A 14,175-nucleotide genomic window follows, 5' to 3' on the forward strand; every position below is an offset into this window, starting at 1 on the left:
GTTTGCAGAGGCATTCGATTCTGAGTCCTCTGGGTCACTAAGGATAACATGATCCGTAACTACCTCCTCCCAGCCACGTACAACTCCTTGGGTTTCTGGGGAGTGAAAACCATCCCAAGACTGCTGCTGAGTGTTATCCTCTACATCCATGCTGACACAATCCTCCTCCTCCTCCTCCTCTTCATCCTGTGTGTTTGGCGGGCTCTCAGGAATGCTATCTGGATAAATGGGGCCTTGAGGGGTAAGGAAGTCCTCCTATTCCCCCCCTGTTCTGCCTCAAGTGCCCTGTCCATGATTCCACGAAGCGTGTGCTCCAACAGGAAGTCTAGAGGGACAGTGTCACTGATGCATGCATTGTCGCTGCTCACCATCCTTGTGGCCTCCTCAAATGGTGACAGGACAGTGCATGTATCCTTGATCAGTAATCACCGCCATGGCGAAAAGAAGCCAAGCTCCCCTGACCCTGTCCTGGTGCCATACTCGCACAGGTACTCATTGATGGCCCTCTTCTGTGTGTGCAGCTGCTGCAGCATTGCCAACATTGAGTTCCACCTGGTGGGCATATCACAAATGAGGTGGTTGGTGAGCAGGTTGCATACCCTTTGCGTGTCAGCCAACCGAGCACTGGCATTGTATGACCGGCAAAAATGACCACAGACATTTCTGGCCTGTCTCAGGAGATCCTGTAAGCCTGGGTACCTGCTCAAGAACCGCTGCACCACTAAATTCAGGACGTGTGCCAAACATGGGTCAAGTGTCCCTGTCGGAGGGTGGAGAGAAGGTTGGTGCCATTGTCGCATACAACCATTCCTGTCTGAAGCTGGCATGGTGTCAACCACCTCTGAGCCTGCTCCGGCAGAGCTGACAGAATCTCTGCCCCAGTGTGGCTCCTGTCCCCTAGGCAGACCAACTCAAGCCCCGCATGGCATCTTTTAGCCTGACTGCTTGTGTAGCCCCTTGAAAACTTACGGATCACAGCTGGTTCAGAGGACAAATCTGCTGAAGAGGCCATAGAGGAAGAAGAAGATGGGGGGTGGAGGAAAAAGCTGTGACAGAATCACCACTAGCATTTTGGAGGCGTGGTGGCGGAACAAGCTCCAACAACACTGAACCCTGTCCTGCATCCTTTCCAGCTGCCAGCAGAGTTACCCAGTGCACCGTGAAGGAAAGGTAATGTCCCTGCCAATGCCTGCTGGACCATGAGTCAGTGGTAATATGAATCTTACTGCTGACCGCCCTGTCCAACAAGGCCAAAACATTGCCTTCCACATGCCTGTAGAGAGCCGGAATGGCCTTCTGTGAAAAGAAATGGCGTTTTGGAACCTGCCACTGAGGTACAGTACATTCCACAAATTCACGAAAGGGGGCAGAGTCTACCACCTGAAAAGGCAGCAGTTGCAGTGCTAGCAATTTGGCCAAGCTAGCATTTAGACACTGAGCATGTGGATGGCTGGGACTGAATTTCTTTTTATGGTTCAGCAACTGGGGAAGGGAAATTTGCCTGCTAAAATCAGATGGTGGTGTACTGCTAGCAGATTGGCTGCAAGTACTTGGAACACCTATTGCTATACCTTCATTCCTCTCAGTGCAGGTTTTTGAGAGGACTGGAGGTATAGTAGGGTTGGAGATCCCAGATGAGGAGCAAGGAGAAGTCCGCCTTTTTCTTTGATGTGGGTCTTTCAAGTGCTGTTGCCAACGGACTGCATGGTCGTCATATGTCTGGTCAAGCATGTGGGCATGTGGATGGCTACGACTGAATTTCTTTTTACGGCTCAGCAACTGGGGTAGGGAAATTTGCCTGCTAAAATATTGTCATATGTCTATATGTCTGGTCAAGCATGTGATGCCCAAGCGGCTGCTATTCTAGCCATGCTTGATCCGCTTCAGACATAGGTTTGCAAACAGCAACAGTGCAATCTGCTGAACATGTGTTGAAAAAGGCCCACACCAAGGAACTTTTAAAAGTCAGCGGGGAGTCAGCAGCGCCCTGCACCTGCGGAGCTCTGCGGTGTGAAGCAATAGGGTGGCTGCCCTTAAGCTTCCCCCTAGAGGACATCCTGCCTCATTGGAGTTGTGCCTCCTCCTCCTCTTGTCTCTCAGGCACCCAAGAATAGTCCGTGACCTCATCATCCCCTCCCTCCTCGTCACTGGAGCAAACTTGGCAGTATGCTGCAGCTGGGGGAACATGACTGCCAGTTTCTTATCCTTCTGTGGCACCCCCTCTCTCTAGGCTCACGTTACTCCCTTCCTCAACCTACGAACCAACATCGGAGCGTTCAAATCGCTGCGCATCCCCCAGCAGCATGTACCTGACACTGTGGTCAAATAATTCTGGGGACTCCTCCGTGCATGATGGTGGGGCTACAGAAGGAGTGACTGTGAACAAGGAGCTGGTGGAATAGGCCGCTTTGGCAGCTGCGTTGGAAGGCAAACTACTCTGAGCCTGGGTGACAGTGGATGAGGAGGAAGAGGAGGGCTTTGTTATGCACTCCACCAACTTTTCTGTGTGTTGTGGCTCAATAACAAGGCTAGCAGCAGAAAAAAAGGACAAGCGTGCCCCACAGCCACCTGCAGAGGATGCACCATGTCCACGACCACCACCGTTGACTGTAGACACAGAGGCTGCTTGCCCTCTTTTAGTGGCCTGTGAGCGTCTGCCTCTCCTTGATGGCCTTCCGGACATGATGTATTTTTGTTTTGCAACACCTTATTACATTGTATTATATACTGTGTACAATGCCTGAAGTGTATTAGAAACTGTACATACTGTATTAGATACTGTGTACACTGCCTGCACTGTATTAGCAATTGTACAATGGCTGCACTGCATTGTATACTGTGTACACCACCAGAAGTGTAGTAAAAACTGTACATACTGTGTACACCACCTGCACTGTATTAGAAACTGTCCAATGGCTGCACTGTATTGTGTGCTGTGTACACCACCAAAAGTGTAGTAGAAACTATACACACTGTATATTAGATACTGTGTACACCACCAGAAAAGTAGTAGAAACTGTACTACGGCTGCACTGTATTATGTACTGTGTACACCACCAGAAGTGTAGTAGAAACTGTACACTCTGTATTAGATACTGTGTACATCACGAGAAAAGTAGTAGAAACTGTACTACGGCTGCGCTGTATTGTGTACTGTGTTCACCACCAGAAGTGTAGTAGAAACTGTACACATTGTATTAGATACTGTGTACACTGCCTGCACAGTATTAGAAACTGTACTAAGGCTGCACTGTATTGTGTACTGTGTACACCACCAGAAGTGTAGTAGAAACTGTACACACTGTATGAGATACTGTGTACACAGCCTACACTGTATTAGAAACTGTACTACGGCTGCACTGTATTGTGTACTGTGTACACCACCAGAAGTGTAGTAGAAACTGTACACACCGTATTAGATACTGTGTACACCACCAGAAAAGTAGTAGAAACTGTACTACGGCTGCACTGTATTGTGTACTGTGTACACCACCAGAAGTGTATAAGAAACTGTACACACTGTATTAGATACTGTGTACACCACCTGCACTGTATTAGAAACTGTGCTATGGCTGCACTGTATTGTGTACTGTATACACCAACAAAAGTGTAGTATAAACTGTACACAGTATATATGAGACTGTGTATATATATACAGTATCTCACAAAAGTGAGTACACCCCTCACATTTTTGTAAATTTTTTATTATATCATTTCATGTGACAACACTGAAGAAACGACACTTTGCTACAATGTAAAGTAGTGAGTGCACAGCTTGTATATAACAGTGTAAATTTGCTGTTCCCCCAAAATAACTCAACACACAGCCATTAATGTCTGAACTGCTGGCAACAAGAGTGAGTACACTCCTAAGTGAAAATGTCCAAATTGGGCCCAAAGTTTCAATATTTTGTGAGGCCACCATTATTTTCCAGCACTGCCTTAACCCTCTAGGGCATGGTGTTCACCAGAGCTTCACAGGTTGCCACTGGAGTCCTCTTCCACTCCTCCATGACGACATCACAGAGCTGGTGGATGTCAGAGACCTTGCGCTCCTCCACCTTCCGTTTGAGGATGCCCCACAGATGCTCAATAGGGTTTACGTCTGGAGACATGCTTGGCCAGTCCATCACCTTTACCCTCAGCCTCTTTAGCAAGACAGTGGTCATCTTAGAGGTGTGTTTGGGGTCGTTATCATGTTGGAATACTGCGAATACTGCCCTGTGGCCCAGTCTCTGAAGGGAGGGGATAATGCTCTGCTTTAGTATGTCACAGTACATTTTGGCATTCATGGATCCCTCGATGAACTGTAGCTCCCCAGTGCCGGCAGCACTCATGCAGCCCCAGACCATGACACTCCCACCACCATACTTGACTGTAGGCAAGACACACTTAATTTTGTACTCCTCACCTGGTTTCCGCCACACACGCTTGACACCATCTGAACCAAATAAGTTTATCTTGGTCTCATCAGACCACAGGACATGGTTCCAGTAATCAATGTCCTAAGTCTGCTTGTCTTCAGCAAACTGTTTGCGGACTTTCTTGTGCATCAGCTTTAGAAGAGGCTTCCTTCTGGAACGACAGCCATGCAGACCAATTTGATGCAGTGTGCGGCGTATGGTCTGAGCACTGACAGTCTGATGCCCCACCCCTTCAACCTCTGCAGCAATGCTGGCAGCACTCATACATCTATTTCCCAAAGACAACCTCTGGATATGAAGCTGAGCACATGCACTTAACTTCTTTAGTCGACCAAGGCGAGGCCTGTTCTGTGTGGATCCTGTCCTGTTAAACCACTGTATGGACTTGGACACCATGCTGCAGCTTAGTTTCAGGGTCTTGGCAATCTCCTTATAGCCTAGGCCATCTTTATGTAGAGAAACAATTCTTTTTTTCAGATTCTCAGAGAGTTCTTTGCCATGAGGTGCCATGTTGAACTGACAGTGACCCTAAATGAGAGAGTGAGAGCAATAACACCAAATTTAACACACTTGCTCCTCATTCACACCTGAGACCTTGTAACACTACCGAGTCACATGACACCGGGGAGAGAAAATGGCTAATTGTGCCCAATTTGGACATTTTCACTTAGGGGTGTACTAACTTTTGTTGCCAGCGGTTTAGACATTAACCACTTCAGCCCCGGAAGGATTTACCTCCTTCCTGACCAAGCACTTTTTTGCGATACAGCACTGCGTCGCTTTAACTGACAATTGCATGGTCATGCGACGTTGTACCCAAACAAAATTGACGTCCTTTTTTTTTCACACAAATAGAGCATTCTTTTGGTGGTATTTGATCACCTCTGCGGTTTTTATTTTTTTGCGCTACAAACAAAAAAGGGCGACAATTTTGAAAAAAAAGCTACAGTATATTCTTTACTTTTTGCTATAATAAATATCCCCAAAAAATATATAAAAAATCTAATTTCTTCCATAGTTTAGTCCAATATGTATTCTTCTACATATTTTTGGTAAAAGAAATCACAATAAGCGTATATTGATTGGTTTGCGCAAAAGTTCTCGTGTCTACAAAATAGGGGATAGATTTATAGCATTTTTATTAATATTTTTTTAGTAATGGCGGCGATCTGCGATTTTTATCGTGACTGCGACATTGCGGCAGACAGATCGGACACTTTTGACACTATTTTGGGACCATTGGAATTTATACGGTGATAGTGCTATAAAGATGCACTGATTACTGTGTAAATGTCACTGGCAGGGAAGGGGTTAAACACTAGGGGGTGATCAAGGGGTTAACTGTCTTCCCTCAGCATGTTCTAACTGTAGGGGGGATGGGCTCACTAGAACATGACAGAGATCACTGCTCCCGATCACTGGGAGCAGTAGATCACTGTCATGTTGCTAGGCAGAACAGGGAAATGCCTTGTTTACATAGGCATCTCCCCGTTCTGCCTACCCATGCCATGATCGCGGGCCACCGGAGGACATTGAGTCCGCGGGACCAGTGGGCGCCCGCCCGCTAGCTGTGGATGACGCAGCGACGTATGGGTATGTTGTTTTGCGCACCCGTGCCACTTTGCCGACGTATATCGGCGTGAGCCAGTCGGCAAGTGGTTAATGGCGGTGTGTTGAGTTGTTTTGAGGGGACAGAAAATTTACACTGTTATACAAGCTGTACACTCACTACTTTACATTGTAGCAAAGTGTCATTTCTTCAGTGTTGTCACATGAAAAGTCATAATAAAATATTTACAAAAATGTGAGGGGTGTACTCACTTTTGTGAGATACTGTATATAATACACCGCCTGAAGTGTATTATAAACAGTACACCACAGAATGCACTGCAGATATAGGCTACCCTTGATGCAGAGTATATATATGTAGCCTGCAGTGACTGAATATCGAGTAAACACTAAATATATAGTCTACTATATATATATCAAATACACTGCAACTAACTAACCTGCCTGCCTAATCTAGCTCAATCTATCTCCGTCTACAGTCACACACTATACATGGCCGCTATATAAGCAGCCTTATATAGTGTGGGACGTGGACTTAGTCCCCCTGAGCCATGATTGGCCAAAGGTACCCTGCCTTTGTCCAATTATGGCTCTCTTAGCAGAGCGCACTGTGATCGGCCAAAGCATGCAGGTCAGGTACATGCTTTGGCCAATCATCATACAGCAATGCACTGCAATCTCGCAGTGCATTATAGGGCATTCCATGAGGCTCGAATTTTCTGCGAATGCCCCATATTGTTCGCTGTTCGGCGAACGGGCAAACACCCGATGTTCGACCCGAACATCGAGCTCATCCCTAGTGATGGTGTAATGGTGTGGGGAATATTTTCTTGGCACACTTTCGGCCCATTAGTACTAACTGAGCATCGTTAAAACGCCATGGCCTACCCGAGTATTGTTGCTGACCATGTCCATCCCTTTATGACTACAGTGTACCCATCTTCTGATGGCTACTTCCAGCAGGATAATGCACCATGTCACAAAGCTCAAATCATCTCACCACTGGTTTCTTGAACATGACAATGAGGTCACTGTACTCCAATAGCCTCCACAGTCACCAGATCTCAATCCAATTGAGCACCTTTGGGGAATGTGGTGGAACGGAAGATTTGCATCATGGATGTGCAGCCAACAAATCTGCAGCAACTGCGTGATGCTATCATCTCAACATGGACAAAAATCTCAGAAGAATGTTTCCAACACCTTGTTGAATCTATGCCATGAAGGATTAAGGCAGTTCTGAAGGCAAAAGGGGTCCAACCTGGTACTAGCAGCGTGTACCCAATAAAGTGGCCTGTGAATGTATTTATATACAGTGGGGCAAAAAAGTATTTAGTCAGCCACCAATTGTGCAAGTTCTCCCACTTAAAAAGATGAGAGAGGCCTGTAATTGTCATCATAGGTATACCTCAACTATGAGAGACAAAATGTGGAAACAAATCCAGACAATCACATTGTCTGATTTTTGAAAGAATTTATTTGCAAATTATGGTGGAAAATAAGTATTTGGTCACCTACAAACAAGCAAGATTTCTGGCTCTCACAGACCTGTATCTTCTTCTTTAAGAGGCTCCTCTGTCCTCCACTCATTACCTGTATTAATGTCACCTGTTTGAACTTGTTATCAGTGTAAAAGACACCTGTCCACAACCTCAAACAGTCACACTCCAAACTCCACTATGGTGAAAACCACAGAGCTGTCGAAGGACACCACAAACAAAATTGTAGACCTGCACCAGGCTGGGAAGACTGAATCTGCAATAGGCAAGCAGCTTGGTGTGAAGAAATCAACTGTGAGAGCAATAATTAGAAAATGGAAGACATACAAGACCACTGATAATCTCCCTCGATCTGGGGCTCCACGCAACATCTCACCCCGTGGGGTCAAAATGATCACAAGACCGGTGAGCAAAAATCCCAGAACCACACGGGGGGGACCTAGTGAATGACCTGCAGAGAGCTGGGACCAACGTAACAAAGGCTACCATCAGTAACACACTACGCCGCTCGGGACTCAGATCTTGCAGTGCCAGACGTGTCCCCCTGCTTAAGCCAGTACATGTCTGGGCCTGTCTGAGGTTTGCTAGAGAGCATTTGGATGATCCAGAAGAGGATTGGGAGAATGTCATATGGTCAGATGAAACCAAAGTAGAACTGTTTGGTAGAAACACAACTCGTCGTGTTTGGAGGAGAGAGAATGCTGAGTTGCAACCAAAGAACACCATACCAACTGTGAAGCATGGGGGTGGCAACATCATGCTTTGGGGCTGTTTCTCTGCAAAGGGAACAGGACGACTGATCCGTGTACACGAAAGAACGAATTGGGCCATGTATTGTGAGATTTTGAGTGCCAACCTCCTCCCATCAGCAAGGGCATTGAAGATGAAATGTGGCTGGGTCTTCAGCATGACAATGATCCCAAAGACACCACCCAGGCACGAAGGAGTGGCTTTGTAAGAAGCATTTCAAGGTCCTGGGGTGGCCTAGCCATACCTTTGTAGGGAGTTGAAAGTCTGTGTTGCCCAGCGACAGCCCCAAAACATCACTGCTCTAGAGGAGATCTGCATGGAGGAATGGGTCAACATACAAAAACGTTTGACCTCTGTCATTGCCAACAAAGGATATATAACAAAGTATTGACATAAACTTTTGATATTGACCAAATACTTATTTTCCACCATAATTTGCAAATAAATTCTTTCAAAAATCAGACAATGTGATTGTCTGGATTTGTTTCCACATTTTGTCTCTCATAGTTGAGGTATACCTATGATGACAATTACAGGCCTCTCTCATCTTTTTAAGTGGGAGAACTTGCACAATTGGTGGCTGACTAAATACTTTTTTGCCCCACTGTCTATATATATATATATATATATATATATATATATATATATATATTTTTTTTTTTTTTTTTTAAAGGGGAAATGTTGGGTTGTCAGCACCACAGTGTATATCAGAAATAAAAAAAACATTTGTATACCAATGCTGCACCTAAAATTAGTAAAGACTAATACGTAATGAAAATATATATATATATAAAAGGCGCAAAAGGGCAAAATAGAACAAATACCAAATTAATAAATATACGGTGTTATCCTAATGATTAATGTGCACAAATAAGTAAACCATAAAAAATGTCCATAATAAACATATGTGATCAAATCTTCTTGTGTATGCTCCAGCCACTTCCTGATGACGCGTGATCTAGTGTGAAATGCATAGAAGCGGGGCCTAACACTCACAACATTAGGAGCCCTTTACTTCCGCTTGGAAAGCTGAGACGCATTGCGCACGCCGCAAGTCATGTACAGGCGTCGGACCGCCTTCTGCTTCCCCTTGAGCGGATTGATTGTGATCCTATGCTGCAATATGTAAGTGCTATTTTCAGTAATAAAATCTAAGCGGTATTACACTATATCCTGCCTTCTGTGGCTCTTTGTGGTGGAGCCATTTCACAGACCTACTTGATGCAAGTTGTATGCAGTGGAGAATACATAAGGTGAAGTTACCTACTTTTAAAATCTGCATATTGGAAGGGAATTCAGGTTCCTTGAAGGAGATATATCTTTAATTCGAGGATTTCTCTCTAAAAAAATCCTGCTTTGTGGTGACTATGTGGCTGAGACGATCTGGTGAGTGCATTTTGTTATCACTTCGGGTGAAGCACTTTTATAAGCAAGATTCTCGAAGCACATTTGCAGGTTATAATTCACGGGTGTTGGAGCATACACAAGAAGATTTGATCACACATATTTTTTTTTAAACCAGAGTTTAATGTCACTTTAATCTCCGTGTTGTTCTTTTTCACATAAACACAAAGCGAGATGGACTTTGGAAAGAAATGATAAATAAATGGAGTGATCAATGTATATGGACAATGTAGGGGTGAGATAGAGCAGCACACCGACTGTACATCATCTAATGAGGACAGACATTGTGCAGGCAGTAAGAGGTGAAGTGTGCAGCCTTCTCTCCCGCCCCTAGGCGGAGCTATGCTCGCTGTCCAGCAGAGTGCGGGCTGTATAGCGGTGTGCGGTGCGGAGTGCCCGGTGTCGGGTCATGCTATTCGTCCTGTATGGGCTGTGCGGGGAGCAGCGCGGTGAGAGGACCGGACACTGGACGGGCCAAGAGGACAATGCATCTGACCGAGGTACTGACTCCACATCTGCACATGACGTGTGCTGCTGGCTTCAGCTTGGGGCAGCAGCGGTGTCACCTAGTCCCGAATTCCGTACATTAACCTGTTGAGGGCTGGAAGTGTCCTCCTACTTGGAGGACTTTGGGAAAGTTTTCAGGGACCCAAACGTGTTCTGTGTAATGATGACATGGTAGGCTTGGATTGTATGGTGTATGGGGGCACATGAAGCGACTGCGATCAGAAGACGATGGAGCTGGCACTGATCCCAATCCAACTTTTATACAGATGTGATCCCCGACATATCCAATATAGGGGAGGATTGTGCAGATGTGACATCCCTGACATACTACACATATGGGAAGGATTCATGGGACTGGATCCCTCTCTGTTGCCTATTAAATTGTACAGATGTGATCCCCGACATATCCAATATAAGGGAGGATTGCTGGGACCGACCCTTCTCCTATTAATTATACAGATGTGATCCCCGACATATCCAATATAAGGGAGGATTGCTGGGACCGATCCTTCTCCTATTAATTATACAGATGTGATCCCCGACATATCCAATATAAGGGAGGATTGCTGGGACCGATCCCTCTCCTATAAATTGTACAGATGTGATCCCCGACATATCCAATATAAGGGAGGATTGCTGGGACCGATCCCTCTCCTATAAATTGTACAGATGTGATCCCCGACATATCCAATATAAGGGAGGATTGCTGGGACCGATCCCTCTCCTATAAATTGTACAGATGTGATCCCCGACATATCCAATATAAGGGAGGATTGCTGGGACCGATCCCTCTCCTATAAATTGTACAGATGTGATCCCTGATATATCCAGTATATTGGAGGACCCTGCCATACTGAACATATTAGAAGGATTACTGGGGCTGATCCCTCTCTTATTGTACATATCTTATGTGATCCCTGACAAACTGCATATATGTGAATGATTAATGGGACTGGATCCCTCTCTGGCTCCTAATAATTGTACAGATGTGTTCCCTGACATATCCAATATAGGGGAGGATTGCTGGGGCCGATCCCTCTCCTATATTTATTGTACAGATGTGATCCCTGTCATATCCAATATAGGGGAGGATTGCTGGGGCCGATCCCTCTCCTATATTTATTGTACAGATGTGATCCCCGACATATCCAATATAAGGGAGGATTGCTGGGGCCAATCCCTCTCCTATTAATTGTACAGATGTGATCGCTGACATATCCAATATAAGGGAGGATTTCTGGGACAGATCCCTCTCCTATATTTATTGTACAGATGTGATCCCTGACATATCCAATATAAGGGAGGATTTCTGGGACAGATCCCTCTCCTATATTTATTGTACAGATGTGATCCCTGACATATCCAATATAGGGGAGGATTGCTGGGACCGATCCCTCTCCTAATAATTGTACAGATGTGATGCCTGACATATCCAATATATAGAGGAGGAAGGATTACTGGGGCTGATCCCTCTCCTAATAGTATTGTACGGAGCTGTCATCCCTGTTATACTAAATGTATGGGAATGATTACTGGGACTGGATCCATCTCCTATTAACTGTACATATCTTATGTGATCCCTGATATATCCAATGCAGGGGAGGATTGTTGGGACTGATCCCTCTCCTATTAATTGTACAGGTGTGATGCCTGACATATCCAATATAGAGGAGGATCCTGCCATACTGCACATATAGGAAGGATTACTGGGGCTGATCCCTCTCCTAATAGTATTGTACGGAAGTGTTATCCCTGTCATACTGCATGTATGGGAAGGATTACTGGGACTGATCCCTCTCCTATTAATTGCACAAATGTGATCTCTGACATATCCAATATAGAGGAGGATTGCTAGTACTGATCTCTCCCCTACTTATTGTACAGATGTGATCCCTGGCATGTCCAATATAGGGGAGGATTGCTGGGACTGATCCCTCTCCTAATAATTGTACAGATGTGATCCCTGGCATATCCAATATAGAGGAGGATTGCTGGGACCGATCCCTCTCCTAATAATTGTACACATGTGACATCCTTGACGTATCCCATATAGGAGAGGATTGCTGGGACACTTAGGGGTTACTTTGCACTTTGCAAGTGCATTTGCTCCAGAGCTTAGTAAATGAGGGGAAGCTCTGCTAACTTTCATCATTCAGTCATGTGCAAAAGTGTGTTTTTTTTCCCTACATGTAACTAGATATTCTTTAGAAAGCAAAGTTTCACCTCATTTACTAAATTCTGGAGCAAATTCCCTTGCAAATTGAACAGTCTATTTGTCCTTTAGTAAACCCACCCCATTGTGTATGGGCAGAGTCTGCAGTCTGTCACCAGCATCTGTCCTCAATATTTAACACATTCCCAGATAAAACTTGTTAAAGTTTGGGACATTATTTTTTTTAAACATGTGATGAGAAATGTATTTGTATTATTATTACTACTACAGTATGAGTATCTATTACTATTATAATAGATGGATAAGATTATATAAATATTTGTCCCAGTCTTTTGTCTATATTATTGTACATGACGGGTAGGAGACGAGGCTCTGCTTGTTGCCTGCGTTCAGTCTGGATGGCAGATGGGGTATAGAGGGAAAGGGAAGAAGATGATGATGTTTGGTGGATGGATGGAGATTGTGAGAAGGCAGAGCTATTAGATCATCACAACTCAACTCAGAGAAAATCTCAACAGATGCCGCCAGATGATGGATCTCATATAAAGTCGATCAGTCAGGGTGGATTTCTTTAGTGCCCCCCTAAAATAAAAATAGTATTGTGCACATACATTTGGATGACACAGATTTAGAGATTGTGCTCTATTATTGCCTCTAGATTTTTTTAGTACTCCCCCAAGCTAAGGAATGCATATAGTATGTATGATGACCCATGGATATTGACATTGTACTCCCCTATTGTCTCCAGGTTTCTTTAGTGCCCCCCCCCCCCCCCTCAGATAAGAGCACCATCATGCACCATCAAATGGATGACACAGTAGATATAGACAGTGTTCTCCAATATTGTCCCTATATTTTTTTTAGTACCTCCCCCTATCCCCCAGGATAACAGTAGAATCATGTATACAGGTATGGATGGCAGATAGATTTAAAGAACATACTCCCCTATTGTACCTTTGATTTCTTTAGTGCCCTCCCCCCAATAATAAAATACCATTTTGCACATACATACACATGGTATATCGATATGGATAGTTTACTCTTTAATCAGAAGAAAAAAAACAAAACAATTTGTACATGAGATCACACACCAGGATCAGTGCACAGGTTACAAAAGTCCAAGCTATGGGGTGTCTCTTTTGGAGGATAATCAGTGGTCAGATGCATGCAGGATGGGCTCTCAGTCTTGAATCTGCTGCTTGTTGCTGCATATCCAGAGATAAGGGATGTCTCTAAGAAAAATAAAAAGAAACAGAGGGCACAGCTAAGCGCAGTATCATAAAAACGTTAAATCTGTATATATATTTAAAAACGGCCACTCGCATGTCAAGTGCAAGCGTATAAAAGGTAATCCAATGTAAGAATGCCACTCAGCTTCACATCTAGCCTGAAATCAATTTGGCCAGCAGGTAGGAAGATCACTGCTGGCAGGAGGTCCCTCCCATTGATTGAACCCGACTTGAACAGCTTTGGGAAAGCCCCGTAATGTCATCCAGTCAAGGAAACACCCATGGGCGTGGGAACATATTTGGGGGGTCCACCTCCTTTCACAGGCCTTAATGTACTCCTCTATTGTCCCTAGATTTCCTCAGTGCATCCTCAAAATGAAGACCATGTACTCTCCTATTGTCCTTTGGATTTCTTTAGTACCCCCCTCCCAAGATAAGAGTAGCATTGTGCACACACATACAGATGTCCCATATACAGTATATAAACGGTGTACTCCACTATTGTCCCCAGATTTCTTTAGTGCCCACCCAAAAATAAGACTACCATCATGCACATACATATAGATGGCACATAGACAGTGTACTCCCCTATCGTCCCTAGATTTCTTTAGTATGCTCCC

The 14,175-nt window shown here is 44.7% G+C and overlaps 1 protein-coding gene across 1 annotated transcript in view; it reads left to right on the top strand.

Annotated features, from left to right (window-relative positions):
• The first annotated feature begins 9,989 nt into the window (after nt 1–9,989).
• The window catches only part of TNS2 (tensin 2), a 271,078-nt gene continuing 266,892 nt past the window's right edge, over nt 9,990–14,175 (top strand). The window contains exon 1 of the mRNA XM_073613552.1: nt 9,990–10,146. Coding sequence (XP_073469653.1) covers nt 10,072–10,146 — 75 coding nt within the window. The 5' untranslated portion in view covers nt 9,990–10,071. The remainder of the gene's footprint in view (nt 10,147–14,175) is intronic.

This window comes from Aquarana catesbeiana, linkage group LG02 (genome assembly GCF_042186555.1).
Source record: "Aquarana catesbeiana isolate 2022-GZ linkage group LG02, ASM4218655v1, whole genome shotgun sequence".
Taxonomy (NCBI): domain Eukaryota; kingdom Metazoa; phylum Chordata; class Amphibia; order Anura; family Ranidae; genus Aquarana; species Aquarana catesbeiana.